This window comes from Equus asinus, chromosome 3, assembly GCF_041296235.1.
Source record: "Equus asinus isolate D_3611 breed Donkey chromosome 3, EquAss-T2T_v2, whole genome shotgun sequence".
NCBI classification, from domain to species: Eukaryota; Metazoa; Chordata; class Mammalia; order Perissodactyla; family Equidae; genus Equus; species Equus asinus.
In genome coordinates, this window is record NC_091792.1 from 76,765,290 (window position 1) to 76,789,663 (window position 24,374).

At 39.9% G+C, this 24,374-nt stretch overlaps 1 protein-coding gene across 8 annotated transcripts in view; it reads left to right on the plus strand.

Annotated features, from left to right (window-relative positions):
* Positions 1–21,139, plus strand: part of LOC139039706 (serine/threonine-protein phosphatase 2A regulatory subunit B'' subunit beta-like) — a 56,032-nt gene extending 34,893 nt beyond the window's left edge. For 4 of the 8 annotated variants that reach the window (XR_011502408.1, XR_011502409.1, XR_011502410.1 and 1 more), the window contains one exon: positions 20,293–21,139. Coding sequence is in view for 2 of the 8 variants with exons in the window: in XM_070506477.1 (XP_070362578.1) it covers positions 20,293–20,349 (57 nt within the window). In the remaining 6 variants the exon portion in view is untranslated. Of the gene's footprint in view, positions 1–3,175; positions 3,337–10,627; positions 17,412–20,292 lie in introns of all 8 variants that reach the window. The other 4 variants (XR_011502411.1, XR_011502407.1, XR_011502406.1 and 1 more) reach the window with 3 other exon arrangements.
* The last annotated feature ends 3,235 nt before the right edge of the window (positions 21,140–24,374 follow it).

Consider the following 24,374-nt stretch of genomic DNA (forward strand, 5'->3'; position numbering starts at 1 on the left):
ACCATGAAATTAAATGCTTTCGGTAATTACTAAAGCATTGTTGCGGCAACGTCAGAGCTTATAATAATAAGCTACCTTTTTCTCGTTGGACACTTTCTTTTCAGAGGTTTGTCTTTGACCAGATCGTGTTGCTCGAACATCACTCCTATTAATGATCTATTGAAAAGATTAGGTGGTATGTGATTTAATTGCTTGATGAATCAAATTACCACATTTTCAATCGGTATTTTGACCCCTCATCTGAAATCTATTGTAAATGACCCAGCAAAAAATCCACCACCCCAAATAAGATGAGATGAAAAAAGTTTTCCATTATATAGATTTCCTTACAAACTTTTTGTAGAATCCTAGAATTTTGAAAATGCTAATAGCCTAAGCTATTCTAAATAGCTGACTATAATCTTCTGAGAGTCCTTAAACATACCAGCATGTTTTCGCTTCAAAACTTTTGAATTTTGTCTGGAAAAATCTTCTCCTGGATAGAAAACTCTTCCCACAGTGCACTCTGCAACTTCCTTGGAGACTGCATTCAAAGCGCCACCGTCTCAGTGAGGCCCCATCGGAAGCTCACCCTGTACCAGCTTCAATACTCCCCATCTGCCTTCTTTTTTTTTTTTTATTTCCCGCATAATACTTAGGACCATCACATACTATATATTTTTCTTTTCATTGCCTATCTCACATGTAAGCTCCATGAAAACAGGGAATGTTGCTTTATTCATTACTATATCCTAGAGCCTAGAGGAACATGGCAGTGACTCAATTTATTGAATACGTGAAACGGAGCCTTCTCACCTGATAAAGAGACATGCTATTTACCTCCTTGCCCACTTCACTTTATTTTAGTAATCGTCCTATTAACTTTGTCCATAATGGTGTTCTGAAGACCCGTAAGTTTATCCCCCACCCTACGTGCTTTATATCCCTATCTGCATTTTATAGTGACATGGATGCATAATAGAGCCCAGTAAACAAACAGAGTGACACACAGAGTTGGTATAGATCTCATAAGGGATGTTTGGCAATGAATATTTCAAGTGAGTACTTCCTTAGCATCTAGCCAAAACTGCTCTATGTCACCATGCCAATAACAGGGAGTTTGGTACTGTTAACTCTAGTAAAATAATCACTCTGATTGAAGCTGATAATAGATTTAAAATGAATTTACTTACTCTGAGAAAAGGAGCACGATTCATCATTTTAGTAACAATTATCTACTATCAACTTCACCCTAGTCAGCTCCATTTGGGCTTTGGCCTTTGACCTGGCAATCCATACAAGATGGAACAGCATTAAAACAATCAAAAGCAGACAAAGTTAAAAAAAATGAACTGCCATAATTTACTTCCATGTCTCATTACAAAATAAAGTCTCCATTTTAAAGTTAAATTTTACCCTTAGTCATCCAACCCTTAATCATTTATGGCAAAAAGATACTTGCTAACTTAAATTACTCTCTTTTCTGGTTCTGGTTTGATTTAAATTATGCTTAAAAGCCTCAAAACTTACTCATATTTCTCAGTGAGCACAAAGGAGAAATTTCATACTATATTTTCCAGGTATTAGAATCCTTGTTAATATGATGAACTGGAAATATTTGGAAGGGGTCAATGAAGAAACTAGAGTATTAAGATCTCTTCTCTCCTGTTTATGAAAAGATACTGCACAGCTTACTTTCTTAGCTTTGACAGTTTGCCTTCAAATCCAATGATTGTGCACTTGTCCTCTGTCCATAAGAAAATGGAGACCTGATCACAAAGCAAGGAAGAAATCCAGCAAGAGAAGGATTGATTAAAAGTGATAAGTTATTTATCAACTCTAAAATTCCTGAAGAAGCACAATCAGACTTCTTCTGTAGATTAGAAGCCACTTGCTTCTCCAAATCTCAGGGAAGATCTAGTGCTGAAGAAACGAGGCACAAAGTAAACAATATTCAGCGATGGCTATTGTCTAAGTAGAATAAAAAACTACTGGTGAATCGTATTATTTAACACAACAATGTGTGTCTTTTTCCCCCTACATATAACACTTTGTAAATAGCTGTTTACAGTTTAGACCAATGACTGGTGCCTTACATACTCTTGAGAAGCCAGATTAAATTCAGCCCCTTCCAAGAGGTCTTCTCTGATGTTCCTCCAAACAGAAACAATCTCGCCCTCCTCGAACACATACACACCATATTTTTCTGTATCTTTCCACCTTGAGCTACATTCTACTAATTTTGGTCACTTCCACCTTATCCTAAGGTCACATGCAGAGTAATCAAAGGTCTCTCAAATCAATGACATTCCTGAAGCAAACAAAAACAGGCGATATCTTGAGCTTTTATATTATTCAATTCTTATTTAAATCAGGAATGAATACACAGCCAACAAGAGACGACCTTGAAAAGAGCAAATCACCAGTGACTACCTAATTTACAAATCCAGCTGCCTGTGTTCAAACTTCATCCCCCTTAACTCATGGATCATTCTCTTCTTTAGATCACCCCTCCTCCAGCTTCTGTCCTGTTTTAGCTCTCCTGACAATCTGACCTATCACTGGTACCTGACTTCTGCCCACTTGAAGGTGCTCTCTAGTCCTCACTCTTTCACAATGTGTATATCTTTACTGGAGTGGTCTCATTTAGCCCTACAGCTTAAACCCCCATCCATACTCCCAATATCATATCCTAAATCCACCACTCAGCATGGATCTCCGTCCTGATTTTCAAATTTTTATTCCCAACTGCCTGTTATCCAGATGGCCCAAATGAGCTGCAGAAAAAGCAGGAAAAGCATTATCAATATGCACCCACTTAGGCATGTTCCTTTTCCTGCCTTCCACCCCTCTTTTAGCAGCAGCACAATTTATATGGTTGCTCAAACTAATTTATCTTCAGAATCATCTTATCTCCGACTCTTCAATTTCCTTCACCCCTCACCATCTGCTTGGTCCCCGTCAAATTTATCTCCTGAGATGTCTCACACCTGTTTCTTCCTTTAAGCCCACTGCCCCAGTCCCCTTATCCTGTCTCATCTATTCCATCACGACAGTCTCACTACAGTCTTCCTACCTATAAGTTCTTCCCCTTCCAGACTACGATCTTCCAGCCTAGGGTAATCTTCCTGAATTATTAATCTGATCATGGTACAAGCTCATGTATAAGCCTCTCTTGACTCTCCGCATCCGACAGGGTGGACGCCAGATCCTTCGCCCGGCCTTGCCCGTCCAGCCTGGCTCTGACTGCTTTGCTAGTTTTATCCCGTGTCAACCTACCTATGGCTGCACCAAGAGACCTCATCTCCATCTTCTGAACTATTAGGATGTCACTCCCAGCTCCTGCCAACTAGCTAAGTGAGTAAAGGGACTACAGGGAAAGGGTTGTTTTAGTCATTTAAACTCTCAAATAATCGCTTCTTGGCCTCTTGGCTAAGATCAAGTATAATCTCTTAAAGAAAAGTCTGGTTAAGAACTATTCCTGAATATCAAGTTATGATACTAAATTTACCTTTTTTGGTTGGTGTGCTGGTATTCATGAAAGAAAAATAGTCTTATCATGTCTATAAACACCCACTATAAATGGTCATCGCTGAAGGTTTCTCAATTTTTTCAGTCGCTTTTCCTCTAGGTATTTCTGGAACATTTGTCTTCGTTGATCACTTAGAAGAGACTTTGCTGATCCTAAGCAGGGGGGAAAATAGCATATAAAACATTCAAATAAAAAGTTATCCAAATGTCTAAAATACCATTATCTAACTTCAACAGCTGCTAAGCAATACTTTCAGTAACTTCGTATTGATTCCTTAGCACGCTAACCACACAAGTCATTTCAACCCCTGTTCTTTCAAAATTTCTCTCCCTTTTGCCTTCTCTTGTTCACAAATTAACTGCTTTCCATCCCCTAGGCATGCATTACTTCACTTTTAAATTAATTAACTTCTATGATCACCCACCTCCAAGCTGACCTCCAACAATTCTCACCTCCTGGTAGTCATGCCCTTGTGTTGTCCCCTCCACACAGAATAGGGCTGAGCTGTGTCACCAAGAAAAGTGTGGGAATGATGGAGTGTGGCTTCCAAGACTGTATCATTAAAGACAGTGCAGCTTGGCCCTGCTCTCTCTCAGATCACTTGCGCTGGGGAAGTCAGTGGCCATGTGGAGCCTTAAGGAGATTCAGGCAGCCCTATGGAGACACCACATGACGAAGAACTAAGGCCTCCTGCCAAAAGCCAGCATCGACTTGCCAGTCATGTGAGTGAGTCATCTTGGAAACAGCTCCTCCAGCCTCAGTCAAGCTTCAGAGGCATCCCTGGATGACACCTTGACCTGTCAAATTCCTTATCTCCCACCTATGATTCTCAACTCAGGTTTCTACTATGTATTCTCATGTTTATTTAAACTTGTTTGAAAAATGTGAGTGGCTACTATGTACCAGACATTTTTAGGAAGTAAGAATAAGAGAATTTCTGCCCCTGAAGGGCTCACAGTATCGTGGGGGAGATGAGCACAGTTTCAATTTGGTTTAGCATGGAATGAAGACTACGAGAATGCACAATCGAGAATCAGTATAAACCTGTCTGGGGAGGTCAGGAAAGGCTTGTCAGAAGAGAGAATACCCGAGAAGGTTTCTGAAGAATGAGAGTGCGTTTGCCCACTGGGTGAAGGTTTAAAATAATCCAGGGAGATGACTGCACAACTCAGTAAATTTACTAAACAAAAGGCATTTACTTAAATGGGTGAATTTTATGGTATGCAAATTCTACCTCAATAAAGTTGTTTAAAAGAAATAATCCAGGCAGAGAACAGAAGATGCGAAAGCTCAGATGATGAAGTGGTTAATCATCGATGAAACCCCTATATCCTCAACTTCCCTGAAGTTCCTCTTCCCTTCATCTCTTGATCTAACCGTAACCTGGCTCTCCCCTGAAGACAACGCTCCCCTAGTTGTCCTCTCAAGTGGTTGACTGTTTTCTTCTCCCACAAAGGTCATATCACTGGGCCTGAAGCGGGCCGGGGTGGGGGGTGGTCCCTCATTGCTGTTTCTCAATTATTTCTTCCTCTTCACTAAAACAGCCCAGCTTTATATTTCACATCATCAGACCATACTAGACAGCACCCTGACTTGCCATCTATAGATGGCAAGTTCTTCTCTCAGTATTTTACAACTTAGTAAATGGCCACTCCATTTTTTTAGTTGCTCAGGCCAAAACCCTTAGAACCATCCTGACTTTTCTTTATCAACCTACATCCACTCTATTAGGAAATCCTATTGGTTCAAACTTCAAAATGTAACCAGAATGAAACCACCCAGGGTTGCCGTTCCCACTGTGGTCAACCATGAGCTAAATTATTGCAGTTATCTCCCAGCTGGTCTTCTGGAGGCCATGCTGGTCACCCTACCATCCGTAAGTGATGCTTTAAAACATAAAGCAGATTATAAACACACTAATCCAATAATGGCTTCTCATGTCACTCAGAGTAAAGCTGGTCTCCCTGTAAAGAAGGCCCTTGGGCTGCATATTTCACTGGTCCTGGAAAATGACAAAATTGAAGCAGTGAACATTTAAACAACTTGAGACCTGATTTAGCTACAAAACTTCTATTTTAATGTCCCTTATCAATTAATCTTGTCAACACTTATCTTATTCAAACTCCAGAAGTCAGAACTTACAACACTCCACAAGCGAATGGAACTTTCACAGCCTTTACCTTAAATAGGAAGTATTTAGTCATAGAAAATATCAAGTTATTTAGAATGGTATTTCAAAACTCCATTCTTCTGGTAAGTTTTTTTTTTTTTTTGATGTGGAAGATTGTCCCTGAGGTAACATCTGTTGCCAAAGCTTCCTCTATTTTGTTTGCTGGATGCTGCCACAGGCTTGAGGAGCAGTATGTAGGTCCACGCCCAGGATCCGAACCCACAAACCTCGGGCCGCAGAAGCAGAGTATGTGAACCTAACCACCACACCACCCAGCTGGCCCCTGGTCAAGGATTTTTTAACCTCAGGTATTAAACCAACTTTTTTCCCCTCTTCAAAGCAGTTAAAATTACAATAGCTCTTTACTTACTTTGCCTCACACTCATCTCTTCTGGAATAGGCTCTTGAGATGTCTCCTCTAATTCAAGATTTCTACCTTCCAAGGTTGGAAGGTTGACATCCGTCAAACCAGAGTGTCTTTTTCGTTCATATTTATCATATCTGTCTGCTTTCTGAGAGAGAAAACTCTCCTCAGCAATTTTAGTTCTAATCATCTCAATACTTAAATCCTTTCTCAGTTGACTGGCAAAATGTGATGCAGCCATCCTGCCAGGGAAAAGAAAGGTAGACAACTTATATAGATTTTCATATTATTTAAAAAATTAAGATTCCAGTTCACCTCCTGCCCCACCTCAGAGCATTCTGAAATAAAAAATTTTCAGTACAAAATGGAATAAATATACGACACTGCAGAGTGGGAAGAAAGTTATCAAAAGATAGTACGATCTATTTTGGGCTTCTACATAGGGCCTTGCTTGACAGATGAAGTGAAGCCCAGGAAGCTGTGGGCCATAACACAAACAAGAGGCTCTAGGCTCACCGCACAGCATTACAAAGTGACAAGAGTGAAGGAAAGGAGAGAATAGGGAAAGTAAGTGAAGGACAGTATACAGAATCGTTTCCTAACCTTTCCCTGTGATGAAGGCAGGCAGCCTGGCATTTTTTCTCAAGCCAAAAAACAAAACAAAACAAACACACGAGATGCCTATTAGACAGACAGGGATGATAAGCAGGCAGTTGGATATACAAGATTGAGCAAAAGATGGGATTTTAGAAGAACTACCATGGTGATACAGAAGGATAACCATAGTTTGCCATTTGAGGGCATAATGAAATTATTTTCGGCCATGTGAAAAATCATATTGTTTACCTGGCCCATACTCTTTTCTTAGAAAGATTCTTGAGAACGTGTTCAAGCAAAACAAGGGAGAAGGACAAGAAACAGGATGCCATGTGTTCCAGGAAATCCTTCATTCAAATGAGGAAAAGAATAAAGGAAAGTGGAAAGTCTAAGGGAGTCACCTATGCAGCTGGTATAGAAAAGAACCAAGCCCAATGGGAGAAAGATGACTGATTCTCCACAAGTGTTGCTGGCTCAAAAGAAAAAAAAAAGAAAGAAAAAGGGGAAGGTCTGCAATAGGAAGATAGAAAAGTTCTAAGCACACTATACTCTTCAACAACAAGAATAACTGAGACAGTCCACTAGAAAACTCCAGATAAAAGAAAAATCTGCACAAGAAATGCAACCCATTAAAATGTTACATGATTTTAAGCAATCAACAGAGTATATAAAAAATGAGAATTCTTCTGACCTGGATGCTAATAACATTCTCCTGTAAGAGCCCAGGGGAAGTGACAAAGGACTCTACTTTTCAGTAAGCATGCTCCTCTACTATTTGACTTGCCACCTCCTGCAAGTATTAATGTGCTAAATGTTAAACAATAAACCATTAGTTATTTTAAAATACTGCATAGGACTATGCTCCACAAAGAGAGACAGGGTGTGTGCAAAAGCTCGAGTTAATAGTAAAGGCGTGTTTAATTGTCACCTAAACCAGCACAGGTGGTTAGTGTCATCGCTGTTACACAGGTGAGGGAGAGAACTGCCAACAGGCGCTGGAGCTGGGATCTCAAGCCCCGCAGCCTGGCTCTTCACATACAGGACATCTAAGTTCCCCTCTTGGCTGAGTGGAGTTTCTTCCAGCTTGAAAGTCTAGAATGCCTTCGTCTTGCTTGCCTAGAGGTTCCCAACCAGGGCGGGTTTAGTTGTCGCTGGCTCTGGGAGCAGCTACTGGAATTGAAGGTCGGGGCCAAGGATGCTAAGCATCGTCCCGCCCCAGAGGCCAATCACGGCCCAGTGGTGAAACGCTGACTGCTGCATAGATTATGGCAACAAATACTTACTCTTCTGGAGGACGGAGCCATCGGCTGCGGGAAGGACAGGTAAGTGGTCCTAGAGGAGCCTCCCCCAAGCGGCGTCCAGCTCGCCACTGCCCACCTCAGACCCTTCCAGACCTTCTAGGAGGAGGCGAGCCAGCGCCCTTCCTCCAGCTCCCAGCACTCACCTTCCTCAGGCAGCCTGTCGCGTGAAACCTCAGTCAAACCAAAAGGAAAGGAACGCTCCCTGTCTGGAGAGCCGCCGCCGCCGCCTCGGAGCAGTGCCGCCTACACCTGAGCCGCCCAGAATCCGAACTTCCCACACCCAGCCTCTGATTGGAGGGCCTTTGAGCAACCCCTGCGGGAAAGGGGCCCGCCCCTTCTCTCCCACGAGGCTTGCGATTGGTTCTCTCCCTGTGCTATTCGAACTGATTGAAAGGTGAACGCACGGTTCAAAGGATGGGCGGGTACGACGGGATTATGCCTGAGGGGCGGGGCCGGGGCGCAGGTGAGGCGTTAGGGTCCCTAATCCGACCGGAGCTCCAGGGCCCCAGCATCCGAGGAAAAATGAAAGCGCTCCTCGGAGCAGAAGGGATTCACTGTTTGCAGGGCTTTTTAACGTCCTTATTTAGTCACACAAATACAGCTCAGCTTATTGGAACGTTTTCTTCACTTAATATTTTTTAAAAAGGGTTTACTACCGCAGATTTCTCCTTACATCGCTTAGCGTTACTTTCCAACATCGCCAGGCTTTTTTTTTCCCATCCGCTTTTTATTGAGGTAAAATTTAAATACCGTGGAAAGGATTGATCTTTTAGTGTGTGATTTGATGAGTTTTGCTAAACGTAAACAGCTGTGTAAGCACCACCCAATCGGGATACAGAGTATTTCCATCACTGAGAGTTCCCTCATCCCCTTTCCAGGCGCCCACTGTTAGGCAGCCAACCTCTGCTCTGATTTCCATCACCACACACATAAAGGGGGTAGGTCCTCTCCCAGGTGGGCCTTCTTTCTCTAACCATGCTTTCCAGATCCATCCCTACTGTTGCGTGATCAGGAGTTGGATTTTATTGCTGAAAAGTATTCCATCGAATACTTTGTCTACCCATTCACCCATTGCTGGACATCTGGATTGTTTCCGTTTTTAGCGATTATGAATAAAGTTGTGTGGAAATTAATAAATAGAAACTTCATTAAATTGGAGTCTTGGGGCCCAAAGGCGGAGCTCTCACACCCTACCTTCTAGCAGAGCCCAACAGGAAGAAGACAGACTTCTTCTTGACCAAGAAGCTCAGCCAATGAGAGACTATCACAACTCAGCTAGTGAAACGCTGCTATACCTCTGGACTCCATGTTTACAATGGCCGTCCCAACTTGCTCTTCCTCCCAGAATAGAGTTTCTCCTCCATGCTGCTAGCGACTTGCACCTGGCTCGAGATGGTTTCAGACTTTGAACTGCAATTCTTTCCTGGTCCCCCATAAACCCATTTTTGCTGGAGAAATAACTGACTGTCTGTTTAAGGTCAACAGTTGCTATAAACATTCTTGTACAAGTCTTTTTTGTGGGCATGTTTTATTTCTCTTGGGGAAATATAGATGTGGTATTTCTGGGTCATTCTGGGTATGCTTAACTTTATAAGAAATTGCCAAGCAGTTTTCCAAAAGAAAGCTGGCACATTGTTAGGAACAGAGAGGGTCATGGTGCAATGATAAAACATTCTATTCGCCAAGCTAGAGCAATTTTAAACATGTATGGAGCTAATAAAATAGGCTCACTATTGATGAAGCAAAAATCTACAGAACTACAGAGAAAAAATGATGAATCCGCCGTTATCGTGAGTGATTCAACACACCTCTCTCAGCACTGATTGACCAAACAGACACAATTCAGCAACGATATAAAGAAGATCTCAACAAAAGAATTAACCAACTTGACCGAATGGACATTCAATAATCAGAGAACACATATTTTCCTTGAGCACGTATGGAGGAGTTACAAATGATCACACACTAGGCCATGAAGAAAACTTCAACAAACTGCATAGACTCAAGAAAGTTAGAAATTAAAAGCGAAAAATAAATTTAAAATCCCTGTGTAGTAACTTCTGGGTTTAAGATGAAACTTATGATGGAAAATGTAAATGTCTAAAACCAAAAGATAATGAAGAAGCAAATCAAGACTAGTGGGATTAGGTGCTTTGAAAGGAATTTTGAAAGAAATTTTAAATGCTTATATTAGAAAAGAAGAAAATCTTAAAATTAATATGTGTCCCTCTTAAGAAATTAGAAAAATAATAACTGAGTAAAGTCAAAGAAAATAGAAAGATAGTAAAAGAAAGTACACAAACCAGTGAAATAGAAAGTAAAGATACAATAAGAAAATCGACAAAGTTAAAACTTCATTCTTTGAAAAAATTAAAATAGATAAAACTCTAGCAAGATTGATCAAAAAAAGAAGACACAAACAGTATCATGAATGAGAATACACAAAGGGGACTATATGCGTTACTTATTCCTTTGTAGCAGATTACCCCAAAATGTGCAGCATAAAACAACCACCATTTTATTTGCTCTTGATTCAGTGGGTCAGGAATTTGGGCAGACCTCAGTGGAACAAGTCATCTGTGTTTCATGTCTGTGTTCTCAGCTGGGTTGGCTCAAAGGGCCAGGCACTGGCTGGGATGGGTATTGATCCCCTTTCTAATTCTCTCTTCTCATTCTCCCACTAGAGTGAGAGAATCCACGGCCGTCTCGCTCATCTTTGTGGACCCAGTTGCTGACTATCAAGTGGGGCCATTCTCTCCCTTTGGTTAGGCTTTCCTTCCCCAGCAGATTCTCCATTTGGTCTCTCTTGGACTTCTTTGCCTGGTAGCTGGGTTCCTTCTTGGCATATGTGGAAAGCCTCATAAGACCTCGATTTGGAAGTTCCATATTGGCAGAGGAGAAAAACAAGAGCTGGAGGTAAAGGAACTTGCCCACCTTCTGAAGGAAAGTAGACTGTGAAGAGGGCACTGAGTCTGTGTGCTTGCCTGTGCCATCTTGCACTCTCTCTTATTCAGGATGATGTGTAGTTTTACATGAAGTTTAGATCTCAGGAGTAAATATATAGTGTAGTGTGCACTGATAGAGATTACATACAGGAACTTTGATGGAATTTAGCAGGGTGCTGGAATATATCTTTAAAGTGGTTTTACTGTACCAGAGGACATGATTTTTTTTGCGACTCTGATAAAGAAATATTTTGAATGATTTCTTCTTTTGAAAGACGGCGTGCTCATTACCATTGCCTTGTCACTCTTGCTAATTTTTGTTAGTGTTTCCTTCTAGTCGTTTCTCAAGTATTTCTTTTTGGCTAAATTATTTGTTTATCTATATAAAGCTAAGGGGGTTTGTTTTTCGGTGTGGATTTTTTAGCAGCTCTTCCTAATATGGGAAGGAATTTAATAGTGAATTTTTAAAGTAAAGGCCTAGTGCCCATAGGCACATTTTAATGTGTGAATTCTTTATTAAGTATGTCTTATAAATGTTGATGAGGCAGTGTGTTAAAATAGTCATTTATTTTTAACTAACCTAATTTTTGTTAGAAAAGGATTGCATCATTAAAAAAATTAAAATAAAAAAGCTTAAAATGAAAATAACAAAGTCTCCCTCCTCTTCCCAGTTTTCTCCTCTTCTCCCTAGGCCCTAACTCATTTCCCAGAAATCACCTCTGTTAATAGTTTTTAGTTTAGTTTTATATCATATTTCTTCAAGTTTTATCAAGTTTATACAGAATCTATTGATATTCCACTCTGAGGGACTAAGAATTTATCATGATTTAACTCCCCTTCCACCTCTGGATTATATTGTTTATATTTTTATTTTCTAGTCATTGCCTTATTTACTCTAAATAGCATATATAAATGTTTAATTCTTGATTTATCAAATTTACTATGGATTCAGTATCCACAATGAAAGGCAAGAACACTACCCTTCTACTCCTCTTCTCTCTAGTTACCTCCCTATTGTTCTCAGTTATGTTAATATTGTCTGAAAAATACTGTGTGATCTTAATTCATGTTTCCCCTTTTCCATTTTTCCATTCAAGCAGTAACATGCTGTGAATTTTATTGCCTCAGGAGAGGCACAGGGCAGGGAGGAGGGCAGAGTTAGCCAGTCAAATGTTTGCCTGTTTTACTTGTCCACACACCTGAGCTCAGCGAGGAGCACACGACGTTCAGGAGGACGCAGGGGCCCTGGAGGAGCAGGGGCAGGAGAGGCTCCCCCGTCGGAGGTCCGCGAGGGCCGGAGCGGTGCTGAGAAGCTACGTGGGAAACAAACACTGCTCCATGGTGGAGCCCTAGGAGGGGCAAACCTCAGAAAAGGTAGTGGTGTCAGCTATTTGGGGAAAGCAGGACCCTAGCACAGGGTTCCAACCTCAGCTGAGACTCCCATGCCGCGCGTGGAGCCCCAAAGGAGCAGAGATCTGCTGCGCTGCAAAGAGTCATTCATGGAGGCTCCCGGTTACCCGGGTGTGCAGATCACTGAAGCCTGGGGGGCGCCCTTCTCTCTGAATATTTGGCAACTGCATACCTTGGTGGGACCCCAGGAGGGCAGAGAAAGCCCAGGAATGTCTGTGGTTACATTTCCCATCAAGCAGGTCTTATGAGAGAGGTAGAGGGAGAAAGAGAATATTTCCCAGAGGTGGAAATTAAACTGAAATGTAGAAAATAAAGTGATATTTCTTATACACTTGAATTTGTTGGCTGAGATACCCTGCCACGTAATCTTTAAATTGCCAAGATTTATGAGATTTACTTGCTGTTCTGTAATATAATTATTAAATCTTCTGTGCTTTTGACATTGTTTGACACCCAAAAGTGAAAACCAATACACGGCATGTACAATATTAAGATTACATAAGTATTATTCACCGCAAACCAAACATTGCGATTGAACTAATTTAGAAGGAAACTGAAGGCTACGACATTAAAAGTTTGCTGCTTAAATTTTTCTTTTATTTTTTCTGGTTGTACTTAGTTGCCACCATTATGTACAATCTGATGTCTTGGTTTCCCATTTTTGGCCTGAAGAACTTCAAGTAATTGTTTTCTCGTGGGGACACTGAATGGTAACTTTTTAATTTCCAGATGTCTTCATTTTATCCTGATGCTTAATTAACAATAAGGCTAAATTCAAAAAGTCTTTCCCTAGACCTTTGAAGACATTACTGCACTTTCTTCTATTTTCTTACTTTTGTCTACTTGCTCTAAAATAGATCGAGAGAGGTGAACTGAAGGCTCCATCTCTAGTGGGTTTCTATTTCTCCTTGCATCTCCTACAGTTGTTGCTTGATCGATATTGATGCTATGTTATTTGGTGCAGAGATTTTATACCTTCATTGCAAATTCCCCCTTTAATATTATAAAGTATCTTGTTTTAATGCTTTTTTGGGTCTAAATTCTGACATTACTACAAGTCTGGCTTTGGTTTTTCTCTCAGGCCCAAATACTCTCACGAGGAAGCATCTTGAGGGAACTCCACTGATGGTTGCTCCACAGCCAGCTCCTCCCTTTGAATCCGCTGATGCTGAGCCTAGAGCTTATCTGAGGCTTCCTAGAAAGAACCTGGCTTGGCTTTGGTGTCCTGAGATGCAATTTCTTCTCTTTTTATTTTTACAGGAAATTTCAACCCATTTGCTTTCTATTTTCCAGGTAGTCCTCAAAATTTCTGGCACACTGACGAGACTGTAATCGTTTTCTACAGATATAGTTCTGTGATTTTGAAAAGTATCTGTGTTGGAATTTCAGTGGGAGATGAGAGAGTGGGGATTAATCATGTGTCACAGCGTACATCTTGACCTGGAATCTTTCCTGCAAGAGATTCTCAATTGTAAGCTCCACATTTATAGAAATAAAACATTGTTCAGTGCCCATCCACTTTCTTCTTCCCTCTCTTCCTCTTCAACATGTATTGCATGTGCACACAAAATCATTTCATTTAACACGTGAATACTTTTCCTTAAGATTCACTAAAACTCTCAGTGCTTGAGTTCTCTTTCCTTCCCATGCTGAAAATGTAAAATACTGGAGAGATCTGTCTGAACAACGTATCTCTAGTGAGCATTCAGAAATTTCACATGGTTTCCTTTGCTGTGCAGAAGCTTTTTAGTCTGATGTAGTCCCACTTGTTCATTTTTTCTTTAGTTTCCCTTGCCCGGACAGACGTGTGACTTGAAAATATGCTGCTAGGACCGACGTCAAAGATCGTACTGCCTATGTTTTCTTCCAGGAGTTTCATGGTTTCAGGTCTTACATTCAAGCCTTTAATCCATTTTGAGTTGATTTTTGCACATGGTGTAAGGGAATGATCTTTCATTCTTTTGCATGTGGCTGTCCAGTTTTCCCAACACCATTTATTGAAGAGACTCTCTTTTCTCCATGGTATGCTCTTGGCTCCCTTGTCGAATATTAGCTGTCCATAAATGTGTGGGCTTATTTCTGGGCTCTCGATTCTGTTCCCTTGATGTGTGTGTCTGTTTTTGTGCCAGTACCATGCTGTTTTGGTTACTGTAGCTTTGTAGTATATTTTGAAATCAGGAAGTGTGATACCTCCAGCCTTGTTCTTTTTTCTCAGGTGTTCTTTGGCTATTCAGGGTCTTTTGTTGTTCCATGTAAATTTTAGGATTCTTTGTTCTATTTCTTTGAAAAATTTTGTTGGAACTTTGATAGGGATTGCATTGAATCTACAGATTGCTTTAAGGAGTATGGACATTTTAATGATGTTGATTCTTCAAATCCAAGAGCATGGAATATCTTTCCATTTCTATGTGTCTTCTTTGGGTTCTTTCATCAATGTTTTATAGTTTTCGGTGTACAGATCTTTCACCTCTTTGGTTAAGTTTATTCCTAGGTATTTTATTCTTTTGATTGCAATTGTAAGTGGGATTGCATTCTTAATTTCTCTTTCTTCTGCTTCATTGTTAGTATGTACAAACGCAACTAATTTTTGTACATTGATTTTGTTTCCTGCGACTTGACTGTATTCCTTTATTGAGAAGATATTTGCAAACCATATACCAGATAAGGGGCTGGTATCCAAAATATACAAAGAACTCATACAGCTCAACAAGAAAACCAACAATCCAATTAAAAAATGGGCAAAAGATCTGAACAGAGATTTCTCTAAAGAAGATACACAGATGGCAAACAGGCATATGAAAATGTTCTCAACATCATTAGTTATCAGGGACATGCAAATCAAAATTACAATGAGGTATCACCTCCCTCTGGTCAGAATGGCTATAATTAACAAGACAGGAAACAACAAATGTTGGAGAGTATGTGGAGAGAAGGGAACCCTTGTACACTGCTGGAGGGAGTGCAAACTGGTGCAGCCACTATGGAAAGCAGTATGGAGTATCCTCAGAAAATTAAGAATAGATCTACCATATGATCCAGCTATTCTGCTGCAGGGTATTTATCCAAAGAACTTGAAAATACAAAAGCATAAAGATGCATGCACCCCTATGTTCATTGCAGCATTATACACAATAGCCAAGACTTGGGAGCAACCTAGGTGCCCATCAAGGGATGAATGGATAAACAAGATGTGGTATTTATACACAATGGAATACTACTCAGCCATAAGAAATGATGAAACATGGCCATTTCTGACAACATGGATGGTCCTTGAGGGTATTCTGCTGAGTGAAATTAGTCAGAGCGAGAAAGTCAAATACCGTATGACCTCACTCATAAGTAGAAGATAAAAGCAATGACAAACAAACACATAGCAATGGAGATTGGATTGGTGGTTGCCATAGGGAAAGGAGGGGAGGGCAAAAGGGGTGATTAGGCTGACATGTGAGGGGATGGACTATAATTAATTTTGGGGTGGTGAACAGGATGTAATCTACACAGAATTCGAAATATATTATGATGTACATCCAAAAGCTATATAATGTTATAATCCAATGTTACTGCAATTAAAATATAAATAAATAAATAAATTTCAGAGTGTATATATATATATATTTTTTTTTTTAGGCAGATTAGCCCTGAGCCAATCCCCCTCTTTTTGCTGAGGAAGACTGGCCCTAAGCTAACATTCATGCCCATCTTCCTCTACTTTATATGTGGGATGCCTCCCGCAGCATGGCTTGCCAAGTGGTGCCTTGTCTGGACCCGGGATCCGAACAGGTGAACCCTGGGCCGCTGAAGTGGAGGGTGCAAACTTAACCACTGTGCCACTGGGTATATTTTAAGAGACATTGCTGTTATGTAGCCATTAGAGAGTGGCATAATTCTGAGGGGAATCACAGCAATTTGTGGTCAGAATACAGAGTAGTATACAGAATACATTATAGTAATAAAAAATATATCAATAAGTTCAAAGTTTTGAATAAATTGCTTGCATGTAACTTTATCCTTATACTTTCTACACATCACCAGGTTCAAGGCATTTTACAGCTAGTGGGTGATAATATTTGCAATAAGTCAGTTTTTTCTTTATATGATAAATACACAAGCAGAGAGTTATATGTTCAATTTAACTATAAAGACATGTGATGTTACTATCTGCCTGATCTTAAATCCTCCTTTTGGAAGATAAATATTTTTTTATTTAATAGAAACATTAGTTCATCTACTTTGTTAGCCCCATCAGCATCTGTATTATCACTTTTCCTTTTGGAAATCGAATGGCTTGAGCCCTTCTCTAAAGGAACCACTTAGCATTGTGCAGACTCACCATGTGGTGCACCTGAAAGCCCAAAACCCATCATCATACAGACTTGTATTGGGCATGTCCAAAAATTTAGACAGACAGCTATCTTGTAGGTAGCAACAGGAAATAAAAGAGCTGCAAGACAGTCATAGTAAAAGGATGCTGGAAACGTTCTAGATCTTGATCTGGGTGATGGTTACACAGGTATATACATATGTAAAAATTCATCAAGATATATATTTAAGATTTGTGCATTTTACTATATGTCTGTTATTCCACAATAAAAAACAATTTGTGAATATAAATGAGAACCAATTTATATAAGCCTCTAAACTTTGCCCAATTATTGAATATAGCAACAGAAATTTTCAGAGGAGTACTAAGTATTAGAAATTTCCCTAAACGGTATGAAACTATTTTATGGTAGTTATTTTAGTTTCCTGCAATAAATTTAAAACATTCTAAAATTTTCAACTTAAGTTAAAACTGTACCATCAACCGCACAACAGTACAATGGATGGATAATCATGGGTATGATCACATTTTGGAACACTGTGCAGCAATGACAAGTAAGGAAGCACAGCGGCACTCATAAACATGGATAAACCTCACAAGTGCAAGGTTGGGTGAAAGAAACAAGTCACAAAGAAGCTATCAAAGGTAGTCAAAAGGAGCTATATCGTTATGCATGCTTACACAGGTGGCAAACCTAAAGAGATGCCAGAGAATGATGAAAAAAGCCAGTCGTTACCCCTCAAGGGAGGGAGGAGGATGCTGATATAGGAAAGAACCACAGATGGCGCTAAGGTACTGGCATCGTTCTGCTATGTTTCTTCACCTGGGGGGTGGTTACACACGGGTTTACTTTAGGATTGCTCTTTAAGTATAAAAGAGCCATACTAACAAGTAAAAATCCAATAATCAGCTATTTCATGGTCCAGAAAGCCCAGGGGTTTACCCTTTGGGAAACTGAAAGTAGTTGCAGGTAGCCGGCATTATGTGTAGAGTTGCCAGATTTAGCAAATAAAAATAAGAAATTACTGCAAATAAAAACACTGGATGCTCAGTTACATGTGAACTCTGATAAACAATGAATAATCTTTTAGATAAGCATACCCCATGTAATATCTGGTCCCATGCAATATCTGGGACATACACGTACTGAAAAATAATGCGCTGTTTATCTGAAATTCACACATTACTGAGCATCCTGTATTTTATCTGGCAACCGTAAATATGTGGCAAGCTGCACAGGCAGAAGCAGTTCTCGGTGGCCCGGTGAGGGGAGTACCCAAAGGAGGGCCAAGGAAAGGGAAGAGAAAGAAGAAGAAAAGTCTTAAATTAGCCTGACCCTAAGCTATTTGAACAATAGAGTAAGTGAATTAGCTGAGTTCATCCACTATTGCAATAGTTCAGGAGTAATGAATTCACACAATGTATCAAATAATTTCTATCAACAAAAAGCAGTATCAGCAAATGTTTAAAAGAGCCATCAGTGTTTCTCCTAAAAATTGTGTCTCTCTCACTACATCAGCCTCTCTTCTGATCACTTGGGATGAAAATATTGTGAAAGATAGCCTTGAGGATGCTCATTCTGTGACTAAGTTTTCTTAATCTGTAGACAGTGATTAGGAGTCAGGTTGCAATGTAGGTTGTTTCATCTTGTTTTTATTCTACAAATATTATCTGACCACCTATCATGTTCCAGGAACCCGTCTTAGACCCAAAAGACAGATAATGAGTGACACAAACATAGTCCCTTCCTGTGGAGCTCAGAGTCTAGGCCCTAGTGGACTATAAAATAGATAGATAGATAGATAGAAAGATAGATAGATAGATAGACAGACAGATAATTACATGCCCTTGGGAAAACATTATCTAGCAATAGTGGATATTTGCTCTTTGCTGCCCAGCATCCCTCTTTCTTTTGGGAAACCATCCAGACTCCATTTTATGTTAATTTGTTTGCCTGGAATTGATCCACAAGCCCATTGCCACGATTGATGATGTTTGATTCAAAGATTGGTATACAATCCAATTAGAACTGATGAACCCTTGAGAGCCAGTAAGTAGAGGCTTCTGGAAAAGGGAAGCATTCCCCCTTGCCTTTGGTAATGGATAGGGGAGCTATCCAGATGATCAGGGCCATCAGGTACACACCCCTAGAGGACACCATTCACATACGCAAAAGATGAAGTCATGACCCAGGAAAAGCATCCTGGTGACATTGCAGAGCCGTGATTCAAGATGAACTGAAACTCCCCCCAGATTTTTCAGTTACATTAAGCCAACAAATCCACCCACTTCTTAGAGCAGGTTGAGTTTCCGTTTTCCGTCATTTGCAGCATAGAGTCCTAACTGATGCAATAAAAGTCTAAGAGGAAAGAAAAGGTTTCTTGCCTGTTCCCAACCTCCAGTTTCATGCCCCGGAGGTAATCACTGTGATGCTGCGTTCAGACATTTGGGTGCACACGTATGTATAACGCATGCCTTTCATGCAAATCGAATTGTATTGTATACATGGTTCCACCACTTGCTCATTCTAAACTTATGTTGTATTGTGGAGATCTTCATTTGTTGATACAGACTATTCGGCAATTGGATATATCATCATCAATTTGATCTGTCTTCCACTGGTGAAAATTTATTTTCTCTTCAATTTTTTACTATGATAAACAATACCTTTATACATATATCTGTGTGCATTCATGCAATTATATCCAAAGGGAAAAAACCCTAGAAATGGAATTGGTCTTTCAAAGGGAATGTAAAAAATGTTGCCTTCCAGAATGATTATACCAATACAGTCTTCTCAAAAACACATGAGAATGTTTCTTCTCCACCATTAGTAACACTGTGTTTTGCCAAATATAAGAAATTTTGCCAATATGATAGTGAAAAGCAGTATTGTTTTCTCAATTTGCATTTGTTTGATGAGTGTATACACACACATAGACACACATGGAGAGAGATTCATATATATTTAGGCTATATATTTTATAAATTCATTAGCTATTTTTCTATAAATTCCCCATTCATATCCTCCACAGATTTTTCTCTTGGGTCATTTATCTTGTCCTTATTGATTTGTCTTTACATATCAGGAAAATAGACCCTTTTCTCATACATGTTCCTTTTTTTTTAAGTATGCTTTTCCTTTTTTTTTGGTGAGCAAGAGTGGCCCTAAGCTAACACCTGTTACCAATTTTCCTGTATTTTTTTTCTCCCCAAAGCCCCAGTTCGTAATTGTATATCCTAGTTCCAAGTCATTCTAGTTCTTCTATGTGGGATGCTACCGCAGCATGGCCTGGTGGGCAGTGTGTAGGTCCACACCCAGGATCCGAACCAGCAAACCCCAGGCTGCCAAAGATGAGCACATGAACTTAACCTCTCGGCCACAGGGCCCACACCCATACATGTTCTGAATATATTTTTCCAAGTTTGTTGTTCACCCTTCAGCATTGCTTTGTTTCTTTATCATTTTTTTAAGTATAACATTTCAAGTGTACAGAAAGCAGGAGAGAATTATATAATAGCACCTATATGTCCACCATCCAGTTTTAAAATGTTACCGTGATTTTGCAATATTTGCTTCACCTTTGTTTTTTAAAGAATAAAATGTTACAGGTACAGCTGAAGCTTCTCTTCCACTCTCACTGATGCCGTTCTTCTCCACGTCTCCCCACAGGTGACCACCACCTCGAAGGTGACGTGCATCATTTGTGGAGACCCTTTGTACACCTGAAAACCCCCTCACATGCACCAAAGGTTTAAATATTTTCCTGTGTCTTTTAGAAGAAAAAAAGACAGCAATAATGAATTGTCTGTGGACAGTTGTTCTCAAGTAAGCCTTCCCGGGATCTGCAAGCATCTTTCCAAGAGAGACCAGGTTCACATCGTTGCAACAGTGAGGCTCGCAAAGTTCCCGTGAGAAGCTGTTCACAAACTGTGCCACCTTCTGACTGATGTTGCTAATAAAGAACAGAGAAGAATCTGCCCGTCAAACTTGCCTCAAAGGAGGTCGTTGAGTTGTGATTGGATATATTATATATTATACAATAATTTATTTTGACCCTAGGAGAGGTTCATTTGAAAAGGGCCATAATACCTCTTTCTGCCCACTTTGGAGCAGATTTTAGCTGGGGTCAAAGCTCTAACGTCTGCCTCTATGAAAGGTTGCAGGCAGGGGGCCTGGGGCGTTCCTATCTGCTCGGGCACATGAAAAATGAAGACATTTCCTGAGGAGGCTGATGGAACCAATGTGCTCATGTCTGAACGTTTTTGCAGAAAGAATTAAAGGACGGTAAAAGAAACTTCTGAATACTCTCTAGTCTTTGGATATTCTGAAACTTCTACCTCATTGCTTATTTTTAAAAGAACCCAAATTGGGCTTGGCCTAAACAAGGGAGTCACCTGTGATTTTGACAACACCTTAAACAATACACTCCCATGGTTTTATACTTTTTCACAGATCTGTTTCTTTAAAAAATGTATATATATAATTTTTTAAAATTATAAAGTTTCTATAAATTGCACCAGACTGTGCATATCATTCTGCAATTCAGCATGGTTATTCACTATGACTTCAAAATTTATCCATGTGGATGCATATAGATTGAGATTATTCCTTTTAACTACCGAATAGTAGTCCCTTTTATGAATATATTTTTCTATTTTAAAATTAATAAACATTTAGATTATTCCTTTTTCCTTTAGTAAAAACAATGCTGCATTGACATATCTCCTTGTGCACGTGTCCAAGGATTTCCCTAGTGTGTCTGTCTACAAGGGAGGCTGTTGGTTTGTGAGTCCTGCACCCTCCTTACTGGCTATTGTAAAGTGTTCTTCAGCGTGGTTGTCTCCTAGAGTTCATACTTTTCCCTAGTAGTAAGTGAGGATTCCTCTTACCCACATCCTTTCTGTCTCTTGTGTGTATCCTCTGTGTTTGGGAGTTGTATGATTTTGATAGTAGTATAATTTATCAAACTATTGCCTTATGGCTCCTGGCCCGTGTGTGTGTGTGTGTGTGTGTGTGTGTGTGTGTGGTGTAGGGTGGTGTGCGTGTGTTTTGTCATGTTTAGAGGTTTTTGGTCACGTTTAGTTTTGGCAGTAAATGGTTACTGCAGCTTAACTTGCAAATATAGTTTTCAGGTTGTTCATTTTGTTTCACAACGATGACATTAAAAGAGAATAGTACTAATAGTCCAGAAATCTGGTAATCCTGCAGCAGGATTCTATCCAGACTGTGCAACACTTTGCCTGCCAGATATTAAGGGAGGCTAACGGTGAGGTTAAATTAAATTCAGAAACCTTCAATTGGGAAACCATGCTAAACACTGTATGTAGTAGCCAGACGTCTTCGTTGAAAGGCTTCTGCTCACTGCCCAGAGCCGGGTTGTCTAATGCAGCATTGATAACTGTATCAGGTCGAGGGCGAAGATTGATCTGGAGGGTTCAGTACTGATGCTCCTTTCTCCCTATCTTCCTTGTCCTACATCTTTTGAATAATGTTCACTTTCTCCTCATTATCAGGTCAAAGTTTCAGGAAAGTCCTAGATGTAACAAAGTTCAGGCTAAAAATTTTTGAAATGTTAAGCTTATGCAAGACATTAAACTTTGTCACGCCATCCCAGCCAAAAATAAACTAAAACTCCAAACCTGTCGCATAACCAGACGTGACATCTGCAGAGCCGGCCTGTAGAAATAAGCAATAAACTACACAGTGAACAAGGAACATAGCAGGTGTGGTCAATCAGGAAGAGCTTTTTGACACAAAATGATGATATTTTTACTTCTGGAACAATCAGAGGTATGTTCTTATTTTATGTGTTCAATCTTTTTTGTAAAACATATTATTTAATAACAGTATAAGATCTAATAATGGTTTATTGCACTATCTGTGGGGGTGAGGGTAGGGCTTACTTTCTTTCACCATCTAAATGTCCCTAAAAGAATCTTTACCTCAACACGTGCATTCCTCCAAATTATGTGTGAAATTTCCTTTGAAGAGAACTCAAATACTTCAGAAAAGTTTGGATCCTACATAAGCAAAGTCATTTTGATTTTCAATTTTCATGATCTTTAGAAGGCGGTAATGTCTTTAAACCCTTTTGGCTAGAGGTGGATTTTTTAATAACGTGAAGAAAACAAGTCTTGACTCAAAGCACGTGGAAAGACATCCGTAGTTTTCAAAGCCTTCTTAGACCATTAGGGTAAAGTCTTCGTAATCCTATTCTCTCCTCAGCAAACTCTAAGGCACTCATGGTTACAATTTGTGTGGCACATCTCATTTCTGTATGACATTTTGGTTACTTAATTATTGGAACTCACCATTCCATAAATCTGCGCTTGCCATTTGCCTTCTGACTCCAATTCCTGCCTCGTGCCTTCCTGCAACACCAGCTCTCAGGTGAGATGGGTCAGCTCAGACCTGAGGAGGGAGTGACGGCTGCTTGAGATGATGGAGATGTTGGATTCAGAGCAGCTGCTTGGGAAGCAGGCAATTGTTCTGAGCAAGAAGGCTCAGTGCTTCAAGGCCGTTACTCTCAGCCCAGGAATAAAATTCTACGGGACACAGTTTAATTGCTTCAAGATTCAATTCATAACCCTTTTTCCTGCATCCTGTCATTATTAGGCCATTATTTTTTTGTCCCTTTTATTACATTCCAACAGATCCAGGCAAATATTTGCAAATATTTTTAGAGATGAAGCTACATGTGACTCTTCACTCAAGTGCTGAGTGACTACTATCATAGGCTACAACCAGTAAGCAGTGAAGCCTAGACAAAGGTCCGGATACGAAGGGTAATAATTAGTATATTCATCTCTCTTGTTTGTAGTTCCCACAGATACTAAGTGGTTAATTTATTAGCTTAAGAAAGATACTTCACTGTATCATAATTGTCAAGGAGTGAAAATATTGCCTAAAAGCATTGGCCGAGCTGTGCCTCTGCTGTGAAATCTTTTATGTAGGAAACGTTAACGTGTCATCATATGCCGATAGGAACCAAGGCCTTTGAGGAAGGTATAAGAAATTAAAGACCAAAATCATTTAATTTGAGAATAGATGCATTAACAAGATCAAATACAAGTTACTTGTCTTTTGTTTCAGATACTACCCTGAGAAAATTTTCCTCAGCACATATTGACTATATTTTGAAGGAAAAGGAGCATAATATAACCTTTGAGTCCTGAGAAGAGCAATTGCAATCAATGGACTTAATGTCTTAAATGGCTTTTATTATCATCATTGGTGGTATATAGAAAAAGGTTAATAAAGCCTCTTTCACAGCTGGAACTTACAAATTAATCCTGTTCAGCAGCATTCTCTCTCTGTGCTCACTAATCAGCTCATGCAGCTGGTGGCTGACGGTCATCTCTTCCTAATTAGAGGAGCACGTGCTGCAGAGCCATCATTCTGAATGAGAGCCATGGTGTTTACTCTGTTTCCCTCACCCTTCCTGCTTCATTCACCGTTAAGCAACCCGTGACAATGACACAGGTTGTCACACAGAGTATGAGGAGATGGAATCACAACATTTGGAGGTAGATTGCTTGGATTTGAGTCTAGGCCTTCAACTAGCTGTGTGACCTCAGGCACGTTACCTAATCTCTCTGAGCCTCGGATTCTCCATCTGTAAACAGTCGTTCCAGTTGCTTCCTAAGTTCTGATGATTAAATGAGATAATACATGGAAAAGCACTACGCAAATATCTTTTTACATTTTTAATTGTTGAAAATTTCAAACCTATTCTAAGGTTGAGAGAAGAC